This window comes from Tyto alba, unplaced genomic scaffold, assembly GCF_018691265.1.
Source record: "Tyto alba isolate M040663 unplaced genomic scaffold, T.alba_DEE_v4.0 Super-Scaffold_5, whole genome shotgun sequence".
Lineage (NCBI taxonomy): Eukaryota > Metazoa > Chordata > Aves > Strigiformes > Tytonidae > Tyto > Tyto alba.
This window is the reverse complement of record NW_024881326.1, coordinates 1928520-1954621: the sequence shown is the minus strand read 5'-3', so window position 1 is coordinate 1954621 and position 26102 is coordinate 1928520. Positions and strand designations below refer to the sequence as shown.

Genomic DNA, 26102 nt, shown 5'->3' with positions numbered 1-26102 from the left:
TTGAGTTTTATCCAAAAAGAGACAGGCTGCCAGGTCGGGCTGCCTTACCCCACGCTGTGGCAATGGGTGATGCCGCTGACGGAGGCTGTTTTACCTCCGTGGCTGGAGTGTCACCACGACAGGGCTGCCTGCTCTCACCCGAGCGCCCATGGGGGCTGGGGCTGGCTGCCTCGCCAGCCCTGCTCAGGTCCCAGGGGAAGGCACCAGGGTTAGAGAAGCAGTTCACCCCTCGGAGGCTCAAACAAGATCGCAGAGCAAAGCGGCTTGCAGTGTAGCCCCTGCTTTACTTAGCCGGAGATGCTGCCTAAAATAGAAACACAATCACTGCCAGCAGTCTATACGTTATGTATGTCTCAGCTGATGTGAAAGAAGGGGCAGGCGCTAAACCTCCTGGGACCTTCCACACGGGCATGGACAGACTTTTCTGCTCCAGGAGTCTGCTACGCTGGGAGCTCTGAAATCCCCTGAAAGAGATCCTCCCCCCGACCGCCGGCAGCTGGCTCCCCAGTCCAAGCCTGTCCCTCTGACACTTCCAAATGGCAAGGGTCAGATGAAAACACAGGAGCCAGAAACCAAGCGGCAAGCCTGCCCGCCTTGCTTCACGGAGGGTTAAGAGCAGGTAGCACAGCCAAGCAAGCGGAGCGACCGACGGGCCCGGAGCTTTGCTCCTGCTCCCAGTTCTGCTGCTGATCCTCACCCCGCCACACTCCGCCCGCCGCATGCCTCAGTTTCCCTGGCTCTGTAATGGGAGCAGGGGGAGCTCCCCAAAGCAACACACTCCTATAAAATTTTCTGTACGAATAAACCAGAGTCAGTTGAAATCCAGACGCAATTCTTTAAATACCTTCATGCGGGTGCTCCTTCACCCCTTAAGGCCCTCTTGAATTTGCGTGGTAAAGCTTTCAGGCCTGCCCAACACATTCATCAACAGGAGAGCTCTGAGTGCTTCTTGCCCTGAGCCCTGATGTCTCGGTGAAGATGCCGTCAGCGCGGTGTTCCTGACAACGCAGGAGCAATAGTCTACAAAAACTGGAAACAAGCAGTTGAGGCTGCATGGTCCTTTGCTGGCGAGGAGGACAGCAGGGTTAGAGACAACCTGGCCAGCTGTGGGCTCTTTCAGATTAAGCCTCATTTCCACTCAGGAAAGAAATTCAAACATAACCAATAAAATAAAATAAAAAAAAAAAAAAAAAAAAAAAAAAAATCACGGTTCCTCCAGCAGCATCTATTTTTAGTGAGAAGCATAAATCACTACAGCTTGCCATCTACGAGAGTTCCAACGGGCAAAATTCAGCTACGTGTAGCTGGGCCAACGTGCGCACGCACGCACACGTCGTCCACCCCGGCCACCTGACCAGAACAACACCGCTTTGCAGCCACAGGCCAGTGCAGAGAGGGAAGGAATAGGAGTCAGTCGGTCACGGCTACACCTCGGTAACGGGTGATGTTCCCCTTCTACAACTGGGAAAGAGGAGTCACGAGGAGGTGGCGAAGGAACATGCCCAAGGCCATACAGTAAATCAGTGGCAAGCCCAAGATGCAGCAGAACTACCCTCTGCCACCGCTGTAACCCCTGAACAAACATCCTCTTCACAACAGGACAATTATTACACAATTATTAATGTTAGGAAGTTTTCCTCAAGCTTCCTAACTTCTGGTCATTGGAGATTCTGCATATAGAGGACAAATCCCTGCATTTTATCAAAATAGCTCTCAACATTTCACTGGGAGATACACATTGAACACGATTATCACACCCAGTTGAGAAAGACACACATTGTGAGTACAAAATACAGAAGTCCCCCCTCCTCACCAATACAGATGCATTATTAACAACATATAGCACACACAGATACAATACAGGCATAATACATACATACATGCAGGCAAGCAAGCACTGTACACAAAGGGATCTCCCACCACAACCAACATTCATTAAATACAGAAATCAAAGAACAACAACAAAATGAAATGAACAATACAGAGGAGGGGTTCTATTCACAAATTAGAGAGAAAAAAAAAAAATAACAAACCAAACCCAAAACTTACATGGATTTTTGGCAATTTTCCTTCAGACATTATACACAGCAGTTGGGCTGTGTACTGAATACCTGATCCAAAAAGAAATATAACCACATTATGCAAACAGATGGGGGCAGGAGTCAGGTGAACATGCAGCTCTTAACAACATTCATCTACGGGATGAGAAAGCACCTCTGCATTCCCACAGAAGGGCTCGAATCTGGGCAGATCTTCATTCACTACAAAGCATAAGCAAGTGCTGTGCTGCTGCCATCCTGGGGGAAAATCCAAATGGCAGGACAGAAAAGAACCATCACGTCAGAGACCTCTGAGCTGTCCCGTCCCCCTTTTAACTTGTCATGTGAGGTTTAAAACAGAGGTGGGAAATAGCCGGGGTGGGGGAGGAAGCCTTTAAAAAAAAAAAAAAAAAGAAAAAAAGAAAGGAAACCCTCTTATTAGCCTTAAAGAAAGAGCGTTAAAAGCACAGTGAACGCGGGACTAGCAGGGATCATCCTGACACGTATGCTTTTTCTGAAGCATTCAGAGAGGGAGAAATGCACCCTTTCCCCGTGGCATGAAGGGTGCCTGAATCTTTAAGACGGCGGATTGCCGCTCAGGAGGAATGGACTTTTTATGGACTGTGTGAAACAGGGTTGCTATGATACAGTCAGAGGCATTTTCATGAATCCTGTGGCAAATAACATTGAATCCTGCTTAAGCAGACAAACAGCAAGGCAGGTCTCCCATCACCCAGCCTTAGCAAATACACAGGAGCAATCACTGAAAGAGATTTTATGCATTATAAATATGCTATTTGCATACAAATTAGTATTTTTTCTTTGGGGCTGTATTTTCCAGAGGGTCAGTGCTTTGATTTATTGAAAGGAACGATCCCTCTTTCCCGTCCCTGGGCTTGAGCATCCCCACAATCATGAAGAACTCAACGGCCACAAATGGGGGGAGCTGTGGGGCCAAACCACTCCCACGAACCCCACTGCAACCAGCCACACGCGTGACCCAAATCGTCCCACGGAGCTCAGGGAGACGGAAAGCTCCCCTACACGTAGATATTTTACGGAGTGCAAATTACACGCCAGATTTTGCAAACGCAGTCACTTACAAGTACAGGGGGTCTACTGCAAGCGACTGGGAACGCTGTCACCCCAAAAAGCTGCTAATGCAGACTCTGTGGGTTGAGCCACTCCCGAAAAGTACGGCAAGACGGAGTTGTTTAACTCGCTAATTGCTCCTGCAAACCAGGCAGTTCGAAGCTCCCCTGCAGGCTTGGAAAATGCAAAATTGCGGGCGCAAAACTACAAAAAAAAAGGGGTTGGGGCAGGTGGCTCAAGGCCTGTTTGAAGAGGTGGCCACTGAGGACTGGGGGGTGGGAAACAGGGATCAAACTCAACAAGCAGAAACCCCAGCCCCTGCTCAGTTTTTAGGCTTAATTCCTCTCTTTCCCCAAAAGCGCACCAGGAAGCCTGATATAACAGGAACTGTGTTGCTACAATAACAAACTTTCCTGCTCCCAACTTTCACGCTCACCTTGCTCTGCATAAACCTGCTTTCTCTGACTCCACCAGCCCTTGGGAGAACAGCAGGCGAGAAAGTTGTGATAAAATTACATTAATTCTCTCAAGCACGTTCCAGGATGGAAAAAAAAAAAAAAAAAAAAAAAGAAGCTCCCAGCGATCACTCCCCCGGTAGCTGAGCGTGCACGACACCCTCGTCCTCCCCATGCACCCCCCACCAGTCGGAGATCCCCCCAGCCACACACAATCCCACGGCTGGAACCAGAAAGGGCTCGCAGGAATTAGCAAAGGGCCGCGGCCGCTCCTGCCACACGCGGTAACACCCGCCGCCGCGGACACGCACGCCTCCCAAATACCACCCGAGAAGTACAAGCTCCGGATCAAGGAATGCGCTTTGCACGCACTGGAAAACCATGTTAGGTACCAAGCAGTCCTCGCAGAAATCTGATTGAAAGGTAAACCTTCCTGCCAGAGAGCTAACCTTGAGGAAAATAAACATTCAGACACAGTTGCATTCCGGTTTTAACTCGCGGTTTTGTTCTGGTTATGGTTTTTTCCTCATTTTTCCACCCTTACTCCTCCAAATCACTATGTCGCTTAAAACTGTTTCACTGAAAGGACGATTTTGGCTCTTGTTTTATTGATTCCCTTTCCATGGTGATCTTTGCTCATTTATTATATTTCGAGGAGATTCTGCAACCTATAAAATTAATGACATATGATAGCTAACAAGAAAATAAAGCAAATTTGAGCTGTTTAACAACCCAAACACTATCCTCAGCATCTTTTTTTTTTAATTATTATTATTATAAAAAGAAGATTCCCTCGATCTCTTAGGAAGTGAAGCCGATACCTCTTGCACAGATAGCTACAAGTGAAGAGGGGGAAGCAGAGCCAGCAGGCACCGGAGCATCTTTGCTGGGTTTGTACCCCTGGGTCTTGGCTTTTCTACCCATTGAGATGGGCTACGGCCACTGACCACTTCTTGTCAGCTTTGGGGACCAACTGTTATCACCCCGGGACTCAGGGAATTTTTTTTTTTTTTTCTCTTTCATTTACAGCTAAAGCCACTTTGAAAGTGTCAGATCTGCAGCATTTAACTCAATTTCCAATCATGCCACCAGCCAAAAAGAAATCAGCTCCTAAGCCCAGCTATGCATTTAACTTGCAGCAGACGACTCTCACATGGAAATAATTATACATCTCCATCTATAAGCTCCAGCTAGATATTTATGAACCAGTTACGTGATTTTTTTTTTTTTTTTTTCCCCAATTAGTAGAGGACATCAGATAAACAACAGGCAGCTTGAATTAGCACGAACTAGTTAAATTATCAAGGCAGTATCATTCCGGTGAACGTTAGCAAGAGATGTAAACATATTCAAACTGTGATTTTTTTGTTTGTTTGCTTTGAGTAATTCTGATTTTTCCAGAGGGGAAAATAATCTATAAAAATCCTTATGATTTCTAACAGTAACACAGTAGAGAGACATATTTTCAAGAGGAAAAGACATTACTCTTCTCAGACATTCCCTTCATATTCTCTCTAAACTTCATGCACTGACACTCGAACCCCCCGACCAGCTCTGCTTCCAAGCTGTAAACATTGCAATTCTGGTCTAGACATCTTTCAACAGAAGGACCTCTAACTAGTGGAAACCTTTTCAACAAGCCTATAATATACAACTTCGCACTTAATTTTCAAGAAAATCAATGTAAATAAAGTCACGCAAAACAACTCATCTAAAAATCTTGTTATCCTTGAGGTGGGCAAAGATTTTTCTTAAATAAATTACCAAAAATCTTATATATCTATATATACACACACATGCATACACACACATGAAAGAAAAGAAAGCCAAAATAAAATTTCTGGAGAAATCAAAGCAGAACCCATCCCCTCTGTATCTGTTGCTTTAGCAAAGAAAAACAAGGCATGCATTCCCCTTTTTCTCTTTGATCCCTCCTTCCCAATTTGCAGACATATAAACCACATACAAACAGGAAAAAAAAACCCAGCAGGTTATGTTTCAGTCCCTCTCGCATCTTTAAAGAAAGGAGCTAGGCTACATCAGTGTGGACGTAGAATTTGGAGGCTTTTGGGCTGAATATTGAGAAATCAAGTCAGATCATCAAGGCAACACAGATAAATAAAGTAAGTAGAATTTCTCTCCCTTTTTTTGTGGCTGAATGTTATTTTAGCAAAGATTTAATCCTTTAATAGGATTTCTCATCCCCCCCTTAAAAATGTCCAGAGCTCGATTCAATTGCACACACCACCACCTCTCACCTGGCAGCTACATGGTTACTCTCACAGACATTGCACATTAACTGCTTGCTAGAAATTTCACACAAAATGACTTATTATTAACTTGAGTCTCTACGTTAAAGGAAGCAAAATTACACAGCCAGTGCTTACCACAGAAAGATATTTTCACTCTGCTTCTAACTAAATATGTATAGCTCTATCTCGCTAGCACAGAACGATATATGAATGGATTACTATTATTTATCACATTTAAAACCCAGGCAAAAGCAGGTACACTTACAGGCATACTTAAAAGACAAGACATGACAAAAGATTTAGGGAGAGATAATATACCAACGTCATACATATCACAGCGAGGCCATGTTGAAGCTCAACGCGTTTCCCCCCTCAGTAAGAAATCTCTCTCTCTCTCTTTCTCTCTCTCTCTCTCGCCTTTCTCTCTCTCTCTCTCTCGCTCTTGCTCTCTTGTTGAATTGCTAGTGGTAGTAGTAGCCCCCAACAGCTCAGGAGAAAAAATCCATTTAACGAGTGCCCAGGAAGAACATGAGTATGACATTCACAAGCAATAGCACCACAATCACTGCAAAAACGACCACCGTTTGAACATCCAAGGTCATGGTGCAATGCAGAACACTGTAGTGTTCAAGATGTGGGGCTGGCAGATTTGGAGAAGTCAACCTCTGCTCTGTAAGACTGTCCATACATCCACCATGCTAGAATAGAGGAGAAAACTGTTCCTGGTTGTGGTTTTGTTCGTAATGCTTTGTGGTCTGCTTTTAGTTTATCCCCCTATCTGCTGTCTCTAGCTCATTCTGGAGCCCGCTAAGTGAAGCATCATCACAACCAGTGAGCACTTAAGATGCAAAATCCTTCCTTTAGGAAAAGAAAGCGAGCGCTGTCTGCAAGCTTCTCTCTCTCTCTCTTCCCCCCTCTCTCTCCCGGTCTCGCTCTTGCTGGCTGGCTTGCTTTTTAATTCGTCAAGCCAGTGCAGATAAGAAGCCTGTGTGAGTGTGACAGCTCTGCAAGCTGCTGCGGCTGCATCTCTCGGTGCGAGGCGGACCCTTTCGCATACAAATCAGCTCCAGTGACCAGGCAGCGCCGGGATCCTGGCTGTCAGTCAAACGCAGAAGGAAGCGCTGGCTCCATAAATACGCGAATCTTCCGCCCGCCGTGACAGGGAGCGCCATGCAGGCATGGTTTTTCCCTCTTTACTTTTTTGCAGCAGTTCGGAAAACAGAGCTGGGCGGGGAGCCGGGAAGCCGGCGGCGCGGTCGGATGCCAACGCTGAGCTCCAGGAAGGCGTCTCCAGGCTTTCTGTGCAACGCAGATCCCCGTCCCTCGCTGCCTTTGTACGGCGGGGACACGTCTGCCCCGTCTGTCCCGCCTGCGCTAAGCTTCGGATGGAAAATATTAAACGCCGGCAAAAAAAAAGCCAGCGCTGCTAGGAGCCTGCTCAGACCAGGTAGGGGAGCAGGAGAAAGAGCCGGGGAGAAAAGCAGCCAAAATAACAAAAAGGCAACCCTTGGTAACTTGGAAATTCATTGTGAGCCTTGTAACGTGGGAATGTTGTAGGGGGAATCGCTTTTTAGCTCTGTACAATACTACGCACATCATCCCATCGTAAATCTATCGCATCTCTTCTCTCCTCAGTCCTGCACTGGGTTTCTCTATTCTAAGAGTTAAATTGAATTCTGATTCTCCAGATAGAGATGTACAAAAGGGGGGGTTGGGGGGAGGACAGGATGGGGGATCCCTACAATAAATTTGCATACACACTCAGGGTTCCTGGTCCAGGTGCCAGTTGCTACCCCAAAGCCAGTTCTTAGATCCCAGAACAGGCAGTTACCTTCGGGAGGTGTCACACACCCACTAAAAGAGGTGCTCAGCTGGCAAAAGCAAATGATTTTACAGACAAAGACAAATACATGATGGTTGCCAATGCATATGCATTCCGCAGTAAAATGTGCATACGGGGGCTGCTCATCAGCACCTTCCAGGAAACCTGCTCCTTCGAACACACCCGGGACTTTCACATGCACATGCAAGGCCAACATGCATCAAACAAGCGCCTATTTTGTTCTCCAGGCGCAAACAACAGGAGTTCAGGAGGATTTTAATGTTTAAACCCGAACTGACAGGGCCTGGATTTGGCTCACGCCAACGAGAGGCAGCCTTTCTTCCCATCACAGCGTCCTTCCAGGGCAGGTATTTTTTGTCACCAGCACTTGGGGAAGAGGCAGGCGGGATTATGCTCCTACCCCACCTTACCATTCAAATCGATACTAAACCCAGCTGTTTACTGCAAGGCTTATTTTCTTTTTCTTCCCTTGTTATTTGGGTTGCCAGAGGGCTCCCTCAAAAGGAGCAAGCTTTTTCTGTGCCCCCAAACACCATCAAAGGAGAGACTGCAGCTGGTGGGCGAGGACCGAGTCTCCCCAGTGCTCTCCTCCACAGAGCCCCAGTGGTTTGTGCAAGACCAACGCTCGTCCAACACCCCATCCTCCTCATTTCTGACCAGCTTTGTAGCATGCGTGGGCCGTGATGTGGGTTGGGTTGAGCAGTGTTAGAAATAAGAATGGTTTGGGTTAATCGGGTGGTTTCTTTTCCTCTCTTTTTAATTTTGTGTGATAACTAAAAGCCAGAAGCTGTCTCCAGCAACTGAGACCCCCTGCTCTGTTCAAGCAGAGAAATTCTCTTTCAGGAGGACAGTGAAGGGCAATTTTTCACCTGCATATTTACAAGAAGCTTCTTTAAACCTGCCCCAGGCAGGCAGCCCAGCTGCCCCATTAGCACACGCCAGGCAGTGCCCAGGGGATCGATCTCCCCTATCACCAGCTTCCAGACCTGCATTTTCTATCAAGCATGCATTTTTAGGCCAGTCAGTCTATCTGATACAATTTTAGGCTAATCAGAAGAGCAAACATGTAATTGATGTGGCGTATTTGTTACCGTTACCATCCTTTCCCAAAACAATACTGGCAATTCTCCAAAACCCAAGCCTGAACTCCCACAAACTTCCAGGAAATCCCAGTTCCAGCCTCAGTAATAACAGCAACCTCTCCAAAACATACAACGGGCCCAAATTTAGAGGCATCTTTACAGCCAGTTATAGTCTCTTTCTCTAAACTGTGATGAGCACAGGCTTAGACCCCAGCCTCGGGTTCAGCCTTACTTCCACAGGAAGCCCAGCGGAGATGTTCTACCTGTCCACAGCAGCCCCGAGGGCCTGCAGACACCTCCGCAGACACAGCCCATCCCTCTCCTCGTCCTGCGCTGTTTGAGCCCTCTCAACGCCAAGAACGGGAAGCGAGCGGCAAAGTTGCAAGTGGCTTCTCCTGTACCTTTGCATCTAAACTGGGGGGGAGCGAAAATTGGGCAGGTAGAGGCAGCAGAGGCCTAAGAAATATCCAGAAAGAAAGTGCAGGAGCTATCACACATGCTCAATAGCTACTTCCGTAGCTGAAAAAGAGGATTGCAATATGCCTGGCAGGTCTCAAGCAGTCATGCTGCAAGAGCGGAGCCACTCAGAGAGCAGGGGAGGGCAGAGATTATAAATAGAGGCAAGGAAGCCGGCCCCTGCCTGTGACTGCCTGCCAGCTGCGGGCAGGAGGTCCCCCGCTCCCCGCGACAGCGCGTGCGTCACCAGCCGCTGCAGCGCGCAGGGCGATAGATGCGGAGACCCCCCGGCTGTCCGGGAGAGAGGCGAGCAGAGGTGCTGCAGCCCGGCACGCTCCGGCCCCGGCAGCCGTCCTCCCCCCGGCCACGCTCCAGAGCAAACGCCCCAAAAGGTCCGGCAGGAAAGCGCCGGGTGCTTCGCCGCGTGCAGATGCAAATATTGGGCTCCGGCAAGAGCTGTGTGTGTAACAGCTACCAAGAGGGATCGGCGCAGACAGATTTACTGCGTAGAAGCTTCTATCTAAATTATATCCACAGTATTCCCAATAGTACTTGCTGCTTTATATAATTTTACCATGCCTTCTGCGTGTTCTAAATGTTAATTTTACTACGAAAATGGGTGATACTTTCTCTTAGAAGCCTTACTGAAAAAGAACACCTACACATCAGGGGCTTATATAAAACCACCACAAAGTTAAACTTCCTGTAATGCTTTCTGAAAAGTTTAGTTTAATCTTCTGTATAGAGCTAAACTCAGGAACAAGAAGAAAAAATTTGTAATAGTTATATAAAATACCACCTCCCCTTACAGCCCTGACACTACAGTAGCTTTCAGGAACATAATTTGTAATGCAAGATCAGCAATGACTTCTTCTGTATGAGAAAGCAGTTTTGAACTTCACCACCTCTCCAGCAGGCATATCGATTAAGGGAGAAGCCAGAGCTTCCACTAATACATACATATGTATACATAAATCTATATATACACACATACAGAGAGAGATAGTGTATTCTGGACTCCCAAATCAGAAGGGCCCCTACAATAGCATTAATTACAATATGGTAATTTTGAGGCAAGCCTCTGAAGCAGATGATGCCGAGTCTTCACTCCTTACGTGCGCAATACATCGGGCTCAGCCATGTGACATGACTCCCTCCAATGGATATCTCTAGCAATTAGCACAACCCACTGCTTCCAGCTAAACAAATACAGCTCTAACTCAGGAGCAAGGATTTATAATTTGAATGCTTCAAGGTCCTATATTCCTCTCCCGCTGACAGGTACGCTGTCTCCGCATGAGCTGGCAGGATAGCCCAGGGCTGAGCAGGGTTTCAGTTCCAATCCCCCGTTCTGCCGTAGATCCCCTGTGCAGATTAACAACCTCCACTGCAGTAATCTCTTGGACATGCAGAGGCATCTATGTTTTCCTAACACATCAGCTCCTTCTTCCATTAACCGCAAAAATGAAGCACTCCAACCCCTAACCCCAATGCAGAACTAGTGAATTCTGTAGGAAGCAGTGTGGCTGAGCTCTGGGATTTGGCATGAGGATCCCAACTCTGCCAGACCAGGAAAACCTGCTCATCGGTTGGCCAAAGGAGATAAATCTTTTCATCAATTTGGGAAAGTTTCCAACAAATCCCAGTGTGGTTCATGGTTCTGGGTGCAAATAAAACTGTGGTCGTGTTGGTCTAGACTGGATGAAACCCATGGGCTGGGGGAAGACGGCTGCCAACGATCACCAGTCCTGAACTGCTTCTGTTCTTTTGTATATCCCCGCCTTGCGCCCAAGCCCCAATCTCAGACCCAGATTGCACCAGGAGAGAAGTTTAAACTTTTCAGCTGAATTAATACAACCCCCAAAGAGGAAGAAACAGCGATGGTACGCAGGGACATGTGGGCAGGAGACAGGCAACTGCTCTGCCGTTCCCAGTCTCCTCTGCTGGGCACTTCCCGGACACTGCCTGCAACGTCAGGCGCCGACGTGGGGTTTGAGTCACGGACTCCCAACAGAGGTTATGAGAAGACCATCAGATGAATTATTTATTTCTAAATCTAGGCAGGAATTAAGGTCTGGGTTTGAGAGATTAAAGGCCAGCGGGATTGTGATTTGCTAAATTTCCAAAAAGGAGGACTTGCTTAAACTGGGAGTTGCCTCTTTTTCCTTGCTCTTCACAGCAAGCCTGACACAGAGCTCTCTTCTCCCATCATTTGGCCAGATGGGAGGTGCCAGCCTACAAACTGCAGAGATGCTGCAAAGGGCAGTTTTTTCCTCAAGAAGCTCCACAATCATGTATGTTTATGGACTGGCTCCATGGAAAGCTTGGAAAATCCCCAAATGCCTAAAATTCCTAACCTAAACTGAGGAGCATGCAAAATGGAGGAATACCTGTAAAGACTCAGACTCAGGGGTCCGATTTAGGCAGCTAAAAGTTATCTTTCCAGTTATCCACTGTTCCTTGCCTGTCCACTCCATCCTTCACATGCAAAGCTTCCTCACTTTCCACGTGAACTTGGGACTTTCTTCCAGTAACTTCCTCTAATTTTCTTTTGTCCTTCTTCCTTTTCCTTTCTCTACACATCTCACTTAGAAGCTTTTATTTCACCTCACCCTCTGCCCCAGCCCTCCCTCCCATGGCAGCTCGAGTGTCCTCTACCAGAAAGACAAACAAGAAAACTAAGCGGTGGGGTGGCTGGAACAAGTGCAGCTTCCTCCAGCATCTTCCACATGAACTGCACAACACATTTTATCAAATTCACTGCACAGCCAGATGAGCAAATGATTCATTTACAGAACTAATACAAAATACAATTACAGAAAGACAAAGGGGAAAGAAGGAGAGGTGGGCAAGGATAAAATGATGATCTCACAATCTGGTGAAGCATAAAGAGACTTTAGAGGAAGAACTGCATAAGAAAAGGCTGAGTTGAGAGCCTGCAAAGCAGTGAAAGGGGAGGGAAGGTGGATGAGGAAAAGAGCAGAGCAAGACCTCATGAAGCAAGCTGCTCTTGTAGCAAGGCTAAGAGTGCCAGAAAAGAGAATAAGCTAAGTTTTCAAGCCCACTTTTGCAATATTTAGAGAACACAGGGCACTGCCAGAGGTTTGAGTTTGCTGCGCTGATTGACCTGCATGACCAGCTGGCCAGGAGCATTATACAAAGCTCAGAGGCTACAGGGACACACCTGAGCATCTCTGGATCACTGCTCTAAGTATTTCATGAAGAAGTGAAATGAGACTTTCACCAAAAGATGGGAAGCATCACATTGACCTTCACAGCTTGACCCTTGGTACATGTGTCATATACAAAGACACACAGAGCTCAGGCAAGCTGTATTAGGGGAACTCTACCTTTTTTCACCAGTCCTAATTTTATCTCAGAAAACAGGATGTGATACACAACAGAATTATGTCCCCAGTGTAGAGATTGATTTATTTATAACCAGGAAATTTAATACTAACAGCCAGACAACAATCAAAGGTAGGCAAGGGAGGTTGTGATATGCTTGTACACCAGACCTGGTTAACCACCCTCTTGAAAACTAACCATGCTCCAGATGAAAAGGTCTTAACCCCTTGAGCGAAGGGCAGCAGTGACGTGTCAAACACTAACCAAGGCTGGCCTTGGACCGCATCTGGAGCCCTCAGTTAATCCCGGTTCCTTCTACAAACAGAGCCAGCATCTCAGCAGATGGTGCTCTTTCCTCTGTTGAAGAATTAAAGCACTTGCACGATGCTGTGGGGGGGGGGGGGGGGGGGGGGGGAAGGAAGCCGAAGCCTTCTTGTTGTTGTCTTATAAGGTGTCCAGATGCTTCTTCCAGAGCACCCCGAGCAGGTGTCATCTGCAGCCCAGCGTGGCTTCGTGCATCCCTGCGAACACCCCCCCCTCAGCTGCCGTGCCACACGTGCACAACTGCAAGGCTCTACCCTGGCACCGGCTGCGCCACGACAGGGCGTGATGGAGACAGAGTCAGTTTTCATTGCTTTGGTAACACGATGCACACGGCGATGAAATGGCACGGAGAACAAGCCTGTCGGGGGGGGGTCGATCCCATTGCGATTGTCTGAATTGCAGTGACAACCACAAAATTTCTATTTTTAAGTTTATTTGAACTTAGAGCATTAAGACGGACTAAAACCTCATGCTTCTGGCGATCATGTTACCAGTGCTTTCTCTTCTTCTTGCATCTGGCTCCACACCCCAGCCTGTACTCTGTAAGCATCCTCAGACTCCCAGTTTGGAAAAAGAAAAAAAAGAAAGAAACAACCCTCAAATCCAGCAGAAATCAGATGTGGTAACACCAGTTACCCTCGTCCCAGAGGAAGACTTCAGGGACCAAGAAAGTTCAGTTTAAAAGAACCCATTGAATTCAGATGTTCATTTTAACTTTACACAAACTCTCTTTTGTCTGAAAAAAAAAATTGTCCTAAAAGAATACAGAAGCATTTACTACTTAATTTTACTTCCCAGGCTTTTGGGCTTGCCTGGAACAACCTGGAAACAAGGTAAAAAAAAACAAAGCCCAAACTACAGAAAAATCCAAGACAAGGCCCTTCCTTCCCCTGCTCCCTCCAGGCACTCTTACAGGAACTCCAGTGCTTCTGCCCTCATTTCTGACACTAAATTGCAAAGATCAACACATGCCTGGACAAAGTGGGGAAAAAGAAAAAAAAAAAAAAAAAAAAAAGTGATCACCCACTAGCAACTACCTTACTAAATTCAGGGTCAGTGTCCCCAGTGTGGTCCCCGAGAAATACAGCTGCACAGTCACCGAGAAGAGAAAGCTCTTCGCTGTGAAAATCAAAGGGTGTATTTCAGCTTTACCACAACACAGGAAGGTCCTTTGAAATCCACTGCATCATATTTCCTATGCAGTTAGAAAGCAAACCTAACAGAGAATTTTCATCTGCCTAAGCCTGCGGAGGTCCAGCAATTAGCAGTGCAAGAGTGAGATGCCAGGCAGAATGGAAACGGCGTGAGCCATGATGCACATACTAAACAGCAATGTCAGAAAGCACACAGAGGAAAAAGCAGAAAAGAAGAAAAAGTTTCTGGTTCTGCTTTGTGCTTTTATTGACTGACCTTGCAGGAAGCGTGGGCTTAATGAGCAGCTCTCCCGCACGAGGACTCTCCCCTCTCCACTGAACAGATTATAATCAGCTCTGCTTATGGGCTTGGCCGAATCAGGCCCTGCGCCAGTGCACCAGGAGAAATACAAAGGCTTATGAATTTGAAAATCCTGATGCAGTACACTCCTTGGGACTTGTTATTCAACTTTTTACTGCTGCTCTGTCAGCCTGAACTTACTCTGAGGGAAATAAGAAATTATCCACCGTGTATATATTAGGAAAGCTGAGCCCAGGCACAGTCCCATGACTTACTGAGAGTCACGACACAGTGCTGTGGCAGACGGGAGCAGAAGCCACGGCCCTGCTTCGCGCAAGAGGATGAGGATGCAAAGCAATCGCCTGCAGCTCCTTGCAGCCTTCCTCATATCCCTTCTGTGACACCGCTGGCTTTGGTTTCCCTGGATTTCTCCTTGGCAAGATATCGAGTAAAGAAAAAACCATCTTATTAAGAAGCTGACCCATGGGTCTCATGTTCTTCACACAAATTAACCTAGAGAATTAGATGTAATTCATATAAATCATTTTCTCCCTCTCTCTCTGCCTCCCCCAAAAAGGAGAGGGAACAGCCTATTGAATCTGGCACTCTTTTAATGAAGAAAATGATGCGAGACAACCTAATGAAGTAGGAATTCCAGCTGGATATCAGTAGATGTATGAATAGAACATAAAACACTCCTTTTTATCGGCAATAATATCAGCATTAAAAAGGAAAAAGAACTTTATAGCCTTTTTCTTTCTCCAAATGAGGCAAATGAATGCCAGTAGGCTTGCGTTTCCTATTCCACCCCGACTCAGTGAGACCTCCTGCACTAAGAGCTAGCCCAGGCTGCGCTCCCCATCTGAGGCTGTGCAGCAGCCTTCCAGGAACGGCCCAGCGCCGCCCTCCTGCCGACGGCTCGCGACGACGCGCCCCTGCGGGAGCCCGGCCTGCCGGAGGACGTGGCTTAAACACGACGGGCACCGAAAAGATCCTGGTGTCACGTTGGCTTCTTCGAGAAGCACAAATGGCACTTCTGCATCATTAACCAGCAACGCCAACGGAGAGGGTCGAGGGGATGGAGCTGAGGTTCACTGTGCTCTCCAAAACAGGGCGTTTCAGGGGCTCGGAGCTCTTCAGCCTGCAACCTGAAACTATGGCACAGAAGGTGTGGTGTCATTTACTGCATGCCCGACGTCATCTTGGGTTAAATTCAAGGAATATCTGTGGCACGGCAGAGCTGGGGAGACAGAAGTTGGGATCCCCTCTGTACAGAGCACTGCTTCACACGAATACACCTCCCTGGGTTCAGCGGGAGTTCACCAGAGCTCCAGACCACCAACAGGACTTGACTTCTCACCCACACCCTCCTACTAGACCAAGCTGGAGATTTCACAGCCTGAAACTGGCTCCCAGATATGACACTCCTGTCATTCCCTAACAATACTCGCCTTTCCTTTCCCTGCCCACATTGCATAATAGGCAACTTTATTTTTTTTTTCCTAAGAAGTCTTTTCATAACAATAGAAACTATTGGAGACCGAGATAACTTGATGAATTTTTCCTATTATCTAACAGCTTAGTCACTCGGGGAATTAGCCATGTTCAAAATAACAGCCAGGCTCAAAGAGATTCAGAACAACTGTTCTGGAGCAGAAGCAGCTAATGTCATAAATACATTAAGATGTTAGCTTGAAGCATTTCAGAGATTTTTCAAGAAATGTTTAAAAAAAGAAAAACGCTTTGACTAGATACAAGGAAATCAGGTTCTTAGCAGTTAAAAAAACACTGCAGCTTGCAAAGCCTGCTGTGCTCAAACATCAAAACCCTGAACACAGGAGGGACAGATGGACTTTGTGACCACACGGCACGTGCGATTTCCCAGCGAGTGCATCCTGCTCGATGCTTTGCAAAATATTGCGTCACATTTCTACGGCACCCTCCAAGCAATGGTCTCAAAGGGTTTTCCAGGCATCCCCGATGAATCCTTGGGACATATCTCAGGAGATGGAGAAGTTATCAGCATGTCCGTTATCCAGCAGGTGGGAACTGGGACACGGAGCCATGGTGTGTCCATGGGACTAGAGCCAGGCCTCCTCCGAGCCACTCTTGGGATTGCCACAAGGGCGACCATCAGCATATATCAGCTATTTATGCAAATATTTTCATTTACCATAACATCAACTCTTTCTTAAACTGGGCCGGTTCTGAACAGAGGGGGTTTGTACTCTTATAGCAACGCTAGCCGTAGGCTATAATTGGAAGATTAAAGAAGCCCCAAACTGGGAGTGAAATGGAAAACAGAACAGAAACTACGTGGGTGAGAAAAATCCCACAAAGAAATGCATTTGGTAGGACTGACTTAAGGCTTTAGGAGATCCACGGCACTGCAGCACGAAATTCTCCAGTGCGTACCGAGCTCGTTCAACCTAGGTATCAACTTCCAGCGACAACAGCTCCCAGGATGAACAGGAACAAACTTGCAATAAGCCACTCTTCTGTGGAAAAAGGCCCCTCTCGCTGGACACCCAAACCGTTCGGCAGGTCACTGCGATCCCCCGGGTGCTTCACTGCGATGCGCTCGACCAGCAGCGAGCCGAGCGCTCTGTGTGCCCCTTGATCTCGGTGGGAGTTCAGGGTGCTCTGGGCCTCTTACATCCCATTTTTCCCTACTGCCTGGATACTGCAAGATCCTTTTCCCATCCCATCCTGGCCTGGCTTCTCCCCACCAACTGCATCTGCTTATCCAAACTTTCAAAAATGAGTTAGACCAAAGTTGTTTTCTTCTACTTATTTCCCTGACCCCACACTGAGCTTTTTAGGATTACAGAATGCAAAGAGTCTTTGTATTTGAAATATCTCATGATTTGCAGACTGACAAGTAGAGAATAATCAGTAAGGAAAAATGTAAGAAAGTTTCTGGCTGCTCAACTGCCCCGATCATGAACATCTCTACCACTTGCAGTACTTGGCCCTTTTATTCACTGAATTCCTTTTCAACATATTTTAAGCAATGATTTACAATAGCTTATTTTTTGTTTATGACAGAAATGTAAAATATCAACAACAGATTGATTTTAAATATTTGCACAACATGCACTGTAAAAATATGGCTATGTAAGCCTGTAAAAGAAAAAAAAAGCCTGGGATTCTGTGTCTACTGAAGCTAATGGCTGCACTCACTTTGACATTCACAGGCACAACATTAAGCCCAGAATTAGACCCTATGTGAGGAAATACCAAGGAAGATGCATGTTTGCCTTTCCTGTAATACACCCCAAGGCTTGGGGAAAAACTCTGCCCTTGTCAGATAAAAACTCTTCCAGAAAAGGCTGTATTATGGCATGATTTGAACTCATTTGATTATCATCCCAGATCAATATGCTCTGTGAAAAATGCCTAACCAAATAAGCACCGTACTCCCAATGCCAATCAGATGTGTAGATTTATTCTCATCACTACCAATGACAATTAGTTTCATCTTTCTGGTTTAGAAACAGATACTAGCAGAGTTTAGCAACTTAGTACCAATGAAGCATGTAAAATACCCTCATGGGATGCTAGCATAATTGGCAAAAGATTAATTGTTTAAAAAACAGAAAGCAGCACATGCAAAGGAGAAAAAAAGAAGCCCCGACAGCTTAATATTATGGAATAATAGCTAGGTTTAAGGGGCTGATTTAGAAATGGAGCCACCCGCCATGAGAACAAAAGGTATTATCACTTGTAAAATATTAGTGACATGCTTCTTAGAGATGACTAACTCGGAAAGGGAGAGGGTCTGATTCTTTAACCCAACGCAGTGCTGAGAACAATAGGAAACAGCACTTTCAATAAATCAGTACTATGCAGAACTTCCGAGAAATCAGTCTAAAATCCAGGTTTAGACCAATGTGCCTGAGCAGAACAAAGTCGAAGGATGCTATCCAAAATAAATTTCTATTGATATTCTTTAGTAGATACACAGAAAACAATATCTGAGTAAAAAAGACAGCTGGAAATCCGTAATAGAGGCTCAGAGCTCACGAAAATTGGTCCAGTGTTGCTCTAGATGAAAGGCTAAGGTTCTTCATCGTATGGTAAGCAACTTAATGTGTGCGAATGGATCAGCCAACCTTCACTTAGGAGTAAACTGAGCCATTTTACATTTCTGTAGCACACTGTAGCCAGTAGACTGAGATGATGATATTCAGACTGACTCGCTGAAATGCAGCTAGCTCTGGTGTGGAATAACTCATTTGTTTAGCAGAGCACACCAATATGATCCAACATTTTAAGTACTAAAAACTGAAGTAACTTACCAATGGGAACAGCAGGCAAAATGTGCATTAGCTGGAATACAGCTATCTACATTGGCATTTGGCCAGGACATCTGGACCCATGTGCCTTGTCTTGCCAAAAAAAAAAAAAAAAAAGAGCAGAATTTGTACTGACCGAGCGTTGCCAGGACCTTGGCTTCGCAGCGCAGCCCTAGGAGCGCTCCCAGCAGCCCAGGCCTCCACGGGCAGGAGCTCTGGCCGCCCGTCGAATCCCTCAGGTCACAGCCACCCGTCCCCGGGGAAGCGGGCTCCTCGCCCTCAAGCCACTGCAAACATCTCTGCTGGACTCATCTTATTTGGTTCAGTTTTGGTTTGTTGTTTTGTAATCATTTTTTACCTTATTTTCAGATGATCTAGAGATAGATGGAGTATCTTCAAATACTGAGACTGTTAAATGCTGTATAAAATACAGAAACCACAGTCCTCTCTAATTTTTCCCTCGTTAGAAGTAATATTGGGAAATTCCTGGGTAGAACCTGCTTCAGAAATCAATCACTGGAGTTTCGCTTTCCCCAAAAAATATTTTAAATTACAAGCTATTCAGAAACCGCTCTAATTTCTCTCTAAGAAAAGGCAAAGATTAGACTAATCAGAACAAAATAACAAAGTCTCCCTTATTGTCAGCAGCAAGAAAGGAAGCTGGAAAGATAAGAGGGTGAGAAAGTGTCAAGTCTTGTGCTATGTCAATTAGAAAAGCAGTTTGCCCTGCACCACATCCCCTCCCTTCCCTACCAGAGCTCAGCAGTCACCCGAGAGGAAAGGAAAAAGGATGAAAGAGCCACATCCAGCTTCCCATCACCACTTTTCTTTCAGCATAGTAATCTCTGAAAATGTAAATTGGCAAATGGGTGAAAGGCGATTTGTGTTGCTTAGACACCGGCGGAGAGGGGAAAAGTGCTACGCTGGCGTGCATGCGGGGAGGTGCGGGGCCAGGGTGGCAGAAGGAAGGAAAAGCCTGGATGCTCAGAGGGTGGGAGGAGGCAGCAAACCCCCCCCCCCGAACTGTTGCTGGGTGGTAGACAAGCCTAAAGAAATTTGGTGGTAGACAGGACCCTAAACAAATTTGCTATCTGCTTCTGGCTGCTGTCTACACCCCCACATTACGCTGCCAGCACTGGCTGCAGAGTCTTTCAGAAGCACAAATCGTTAAGCTCCTGTTTGTGTGAGTATCTTAGAGGGGATGGAGGGCAGGAACAAGCCGCCCGGGGTGTCACGGAGCTGGCGGCTGGGCATCAGGAGGGAACGGGCAGGGATTTCTGCGCTGGCTCCAAAATCATCCCCCGCTGCCAGTAACATCTGCTGGGTGCCCCCAACAGAGCCGAAACGCAGGGGCTGAGCCGGGTGATGCCAGCAGCCCGCGGGGCTCGAGGCTGCCAGGAGCCCGGAGCGGGTCCGCGCCTCGGGACCAGCCCGTAGGGATGCCCCGAGGCTTCCCGCGGGATGGAGAACGCCCAAGGAAGGGCAAACCAAACCAAAAAACCCTGCAAAGCCCAGCCCGGCGCAGAGAGGGGAAAGCAGAGGGGAATGCCGTCCGCAAAGCAAAGCTGTACAAGGAGGGAGAGCTGGGGAGGAGGGAGGAGTATCTGGGTAACAACCGCATCTCTTCACGGGGAAGTTTCTGAATGAGAAACAGGGATCCTCGCTGCGATGGGGGAACTTCCCCGCTTTCCCTCCTGGCAGATACAGCCCCTCAGAGCTGTGCTCCAGGCACAGAGAGGGCATCTACAAATTGGCAGGTTTGCTTGCTTTTTTTTTTTTTATTTTTTTTTATTATTAAGCAGGGCTGTCACTGTTTAAACTGCTTTCCTGAAGCCTCTACACTTCAGAGGAGTGTTTTACAGACTGATGCAAGCAAAAGCAGGGACTCTCCGGCTCAGCAGCAAATTCAGGCTCCCCCCCTGCACCGCAACTCATCATCCACGGAAGGGGCAGATCTGACAGGTCCCAGCGGCGGTAACACTGCCGCCAGCCAGCATCCCCGTTTTGGTACTCCTCTCCTTCCAGTCCTTTCCCCCAGTTACACCACACACCCCACATACAAGCAACCTGGAAAATCTTTTGCTTTCCCCCATAAGCCCATCAGTTCACCTTATCGAAACCCACCTCCCCAGCCCCTGCCAAGCGCCGCTCCCCCCCCCTCCCACACCCCAACGCATGCACACCCTCCTTCCTTTCTTTTAATTTCTTCTTTTGCTCAGCAGTTTGGGAATGCAGAGTCCATAAAATGGCTACAGAGTGATCAATGGTTTCAAGGACAGGGAGTAAAGGAGGAGTCAAGAGATAGGACGGAGGCTTATTTCCCCGTCAAAGTACTGCAATAAGAGGAAAAGAGAAAGACATAGCTACCTGAACTCACCATTCCTGATCCATCCCTTAGCCACTGCATCTTGCTTCTGATGATGTCCTTATTATCAGGGAGGGGAAAAAAAAAAAAAAAAAAAAAATCCCTACTGCCTGGCGAGAGCTGGCAGGAAAAAAAAAAAAGAAGCCCCCCACCCCCACCCTAGCCTGGAGCTTTCAGTCAGACATCCCTCAGCCCGGCAATCCCGTGCCTGTCAAGAGCACGTTATTAGCAGCCTCCTCACTACCTGGGATTGTAGTTATTTATTTCAGTCACAGATCAAGGGATTTGAGGGGAGGGGGATGTCCTTTTTTTTTCTTTTTTTTTTTTTTTTTTTTTTTTTTCCTCTCTTGCCATGCTTTGAAACTCTGCAGAGGGAAGTGGAGGGGAGGGAGAGGGGACCTACGAGAACTCGGGGAGGGTCCCCGCAGGTGCTCAGCACCCCTGCCCTCCCACCGGTGGCCACTCACCCTCGTCCCCAACACTACGGGACTCTCAAATCTGCAGAGCCAGCACATGCCTCCATGCCCAGCAAGGGGCTGGGGATTTTGCTGATGTTTGAAGGGCAGTAAGTTCTCACTCTGCTCTGTGCATGCAGGATAAATCCCCCTCCCACCAAAACAAAGCCTCCCAGCCCAGAAAAGTGCTGCACCTGCCCAGGGTTATCCTCCCCCCAACACTATGCTCCGCTCCCCGCTAAAGATTTTAATCCCTGTGCTCACTCTCCTTGCTTTTTCCCGACTTTCTGGTCAGAACAAGGAAACGACAGCCCCCCACACAGTTAGAAAAAAGACAAGACAATCATTAAACGTTCATCATCAATACGGCCACCCACCACGTTGGGGTAGATGAGATCAGTCTGTCTGGCGCTGGTTAGGAGAAGCGGCGAGAGCATATGGGATGTGCACAGCCAACTGGAAACAGGATTGAATCCTCCTGATTCCTCCAGCCGGGACACGTATGTTGACATGGTTCTCCCCATTTTTTGGAGGAGATGCGGAGATTGAAGAGAGTTGGCCAAGGCCACCCAGTGAGGCTGCTGCGCTGTCGCTGCAGCCCTCTGCCCATCCGCCTGGAGCTGACTGCCCGCAGGAAGGGCCAGCCCGGCGCAAGGACTGACACACACAGTCAAAATATCCCACCAATGTTCCCCGTATCTCCTCTTTGGCAGTTAATAAAATCTGCAGCTAGTTTCAGAGGCAGGAGAGGGAAGGTACGAATCGTGGAGACAATGTGAGAAATGGCTGACATCCTGCTCTAGGTACAGAAGCTCACAGTCAGGATGTACATACACTGGGTACACTGGTTCCACTGTAAGATACAACACAAAACCTGTAGAGAAGCTACAATCCCCGCTGTTACATTTGTAGAGGATTTAAGGTTGTGTTTGAATGTTTTTTGTTTTATTCTGTTTTGTTTTGTTTGTTTGTTTGTTTGTTTTATCATGCACTCCTGCCTCAAGGACAGAAGGGCATTTGAGTTTCCTGCTCCTGACCTTCAGAGGAGTCACCATTTTTCCTGCAGCTGGACATTTTGAGTCGGGAAACAATACGCAGCTCCTCATAACTGCCACTTTCTGTGAGTCCTGCACCATTCAGCGGGATGTGCGAGGGATCAGAGCCTAGGTGCCTTCACTTAGGACAGAACAAAAGTACAGGGGAGAGTGAAGGGATGCTGCCCAGCATCTTTGCATTGCTTGGGCCCCACATAGCCTGCTCTACTTATATCAAGCCATATTCCATCACCTTTTATATAGGCACTGACAGCCATCGTTATTCCCAGAGGTGGCTGACAAAAAGAAAGGCAGGAGGCAACTGCTTATATACATCCAAACTCTGGAATTCTGCCTAAGTTTCCTATGTTATGTGATGGAAACCTCAGGTAAGTTATTTACATCCAAAGGAGGACTCTGGTCTGAAAATCCCACCTCTGAAAACTGTTCTGGAACGTGCGTGTTGTCAGTCTGGGTCTGCTCCTCACCTTCTTCCCCGGGGAGAGCCCAATCTCCTGCTGCATGTGATGGCCGCGTCTTTGTGCCGCCCTGGTTTAAAGTACATCATCTGTTTGGGACGTCAGTCGGATGCAGCGCAACTTCACCGACTGATTGAAAAGCTGTAGGGGGTGGGGAGAGCTGGGACAGAAGAACTGACAGAAAAGCAGACATCCTGAATGCACGGGCATTGTTTCCTTCAGAGAATTGGACTAAAAGTAAAAGCAACGATCAGATTATTTGTAATTGAAGGCTAAATGTTTTTTCTACAAGGAAATATTAAATGAGAGGTCTGAATTATTGTCAAACACACACACACACAAATAATACAAGACCGACCCTCTTAAGCACAGGATCATCTTTAAAACACATGCTGCACAATCCCAGTAACTCCACTAATTCAGTCAAAGTTACACCCATCTTAACCTTGGCATGGAGGGAGTAGTTGTCTAGCACATCCCATCCTGTTGCTCTAATTGGTAAAGTGGATGTGGAGGAGGAGAATTTTTGTTGAGGCTTGTTACACACAAGCAGAAATTACACCGATTTCTCTCCTCCTGCTGTCAGCTGTTGATTAGGCCTGTCGATAAAGCTAATATTCCACTGTTTCCCTACCTATCCTTTGTTCACACTAAGCTGATTTGAGAAGTAAACCAAAGGTTGTCAGGTTAATTCTTGCTCCCTGCGCAGGTGACAAAAGGCAACAAGGACTAAAGATTAGCCAAATCCCTGAATCGGCCTCGGTCTGCACACAAATCCAATCTTGCCCAGATCAGTGGGGCAGCGATTCTCTCTGGCACGTGCAAGCTCAGGAAGAACCCAGCTGCGTTTCCACTGCCAAGGAAACGCACCTCATGTCGCCTCCTTCTCCACGCAAAGCATTTTGCAGCCAGCTGGTGGGCAGGGGAGCAAACCAGAGCCCCTGCCAGAGCAGAGGGCACAGGAGGAAGAGCCATGTGGGAGTTCCTCCACTGGAGCAAGCCCACAGAGCAGGAAAGTCTCTGCCTTTCAGGAAAGGGAGCTGTGTCTTGGCTCCTCTGCTGGGTGTTCGAATGGGGATGTTGCAACCGAGCGCGCACGGATGCACAGCGAGTAGCCCTGACTCCACAACGCCAGACACGTAGTATTTCAAATGAGGCACCAGAGCTGGGAGTCACACATAGCAGTACAGAGTAGCACTACGGGCACTGCACTGGTAGTAAGATCCATACTGCCAACGGGGAAACAGAGGTAACTAAGTGCTTGGTATTTGGGTGCAGAGTTTGCACTGCAGGCTCCTGCCCTGTAAAATACCTTACAAAAAAAAAAAAAAAGTGATTTCTACTACCAATGATAGTGAACAATTCAATTTTGCTTGAAATAATTTGAGGAAATCCTTCTATTTCTAGAAAGACACGTAGGCAAGAGAAGAAGGTCCTTTTAGCTATCCCTTCCCCACCACTCCATCGGCCTCGGGCCGTGGGGCCGGGTCACAGCTGCGCCTCGGCACATTTGGCGTACTTCTGCGAGGTTCCCATCAGCTGGAGGTCTGCCCCTGCTGCCGAGTCCCCAGGGGTAACTCACACACCTGAGACAACAGAAAAGCAACGCCAGGTCCCCCTGGGAAAGCAGGGAACAGATTTTGCTTAGGTGAGCAGAGCGGGTCCTTGGGTTTCTCAGGGGATCACTCCAGAATAAGTCCCCTGTAAGAACTCCTAGATTTCTCATCGATAACACAATGACTCATTCAGTCTCAGCAGAGCTGTGGTCTGGTCACATTTTACCTGGCACAGACTCCAAAAGTCTCTTTCCCTACAGAGTCAGGACCAAAATTTCCCTACAGAATAAAGACCAAAACTAGCCGGTGCGTTTCAGATAGCTGCTTCTGGATCCCTGTTGCCTGCACAATTCCTTTTACCACACTCTTGGTCTGGATCAACCAACTTTTGGGATAATCCAGCCACTTGGTCTAAATCCCTACAGAGTAATAAAACTTTTTGCAGCGTAGAGCATCCTTCCAACCCCCAAGGGCTGGGGAGAAACTGCTCCCAGCCCACTGCTGGATCAGGCTTTCACACTCAGCCCTGAAAGTCTCCACAGCCTAGCGCTTGACCTGCACGTGCAGTGCAGCAGCAGGCAGTGCCGCCCCGGCCCACGTGCCCTGTGTCCCCAGCCTGAGTGGGTCACCCCACGCCTCCTCCTGTAGCTGGCTACGGACGAGGTCATGCCAAATCACAGGGACATCTTCCCTTTGACAGCCCAGTCCCGTTTGGGGTCTACTGCTGACTGCCAAGTGCCTGACACTCGTAACGTGCAATAACCTTGCAGGTGAGTAAAGATGTGAAGGCAGGCAAGGAAGGGACAAGGTTTACCTGGAAACTACTCTGTAGTAGCAGTTGAGACTATCTAAGGACTATAATTATTAGATTAATGCCATTTTTCCGTGTGTAACTTTTTTCTCCTAATTACTTACAGCTGGAGAATGATTCAAAAGCAAAGCAAATGGGTATGAGCAGAAGGACACTTACTATCACATCGCACTGCTGAAAAAGCAAAAAGTAATCCCCATCCCTGTACCTCATCCAATCCATTTGGAGTCATGTAAGAGACACACATGAGACTTTAACAACATTCCCACTGCAATCTGCTGTCTGATCCGATATATGCAGACGCCCACCCTGCTCTCCCACCGTTATTTACTATTATGCTGCAGTCTAGCAGGGCAGCTTTTGGGTGCAGATTCTTAGTTTGAGACAGATCCAAAACACAACACCGGGATCCCAAACTGGATGGTTGATTTTCTTACAACCTACAAGAGCAGTAAAGGAAACACAGCAGCATTACAGGATTTTACCTGCCTCTAATCTCTTTTCTTCACTATATTACCACATCGCCACTGAAATCTCTTTTAGATCTCCAAGTTCTCCTTTCTTTAATCCCAGCATAAGAATAATGCTATAAACCGCTCTCTGGATGCGGAAACTTTTTCCAAGATGCTTCTTCCCCTCCCCTGCTGCTGCCTTCACAAAGGGATTTCCCTTCCTCTGCTTTTCAACCACTCTCTCTTTCCTCCCCAACTACAATGTTGACTCCAGGCGTTGGAGAACATCCCCCAGCAAACGCCTCCCCATCGAAATTCCAGCCCTGA

The 26102-nt window shown here is 47.4% G+C and overlaps 1 protein-coding gene across 9 annotated transcripts in view; it reads right to left on the bottom strand.

Annotated features, from left to right (window-relative positions):
- ARHGEF9 (Cdc42 guanine nucleotide exchange factor 9) overlaps window positions 1-26102 on the bottom strand; it is a 222706-nt gene that overhangs the window by 111385 nt on the left and 85219 nt on the right. The window contains exon 1 of one of the 9 annotated variants that reach the window (XM_032983457.2): window positions 20991-21063. The exons of 2 other annotated variants lie outside the window; for them this stretch is intronic. Coding sequence is in view for 4 of the 7 variants with exons in the window: in XM_032983453.2 (XP_032839344.1) it covers window positions 21001-21030 (30 nt within the window). In the remaining 3 variants the exon portion in view is untranslated. Of the gene's footprint in view, window positions 1-2049; window positions 2152-2214; window positions 2306-6156; window positions 7151-20990; window positions 21064-26102 lie in introns of those variants that run through there. 6 more of the 9 variants (XM_032983453.2, XM_032983454.2, XM_032983455.2 and 3 more) reach the window with 6 other exon arrangements.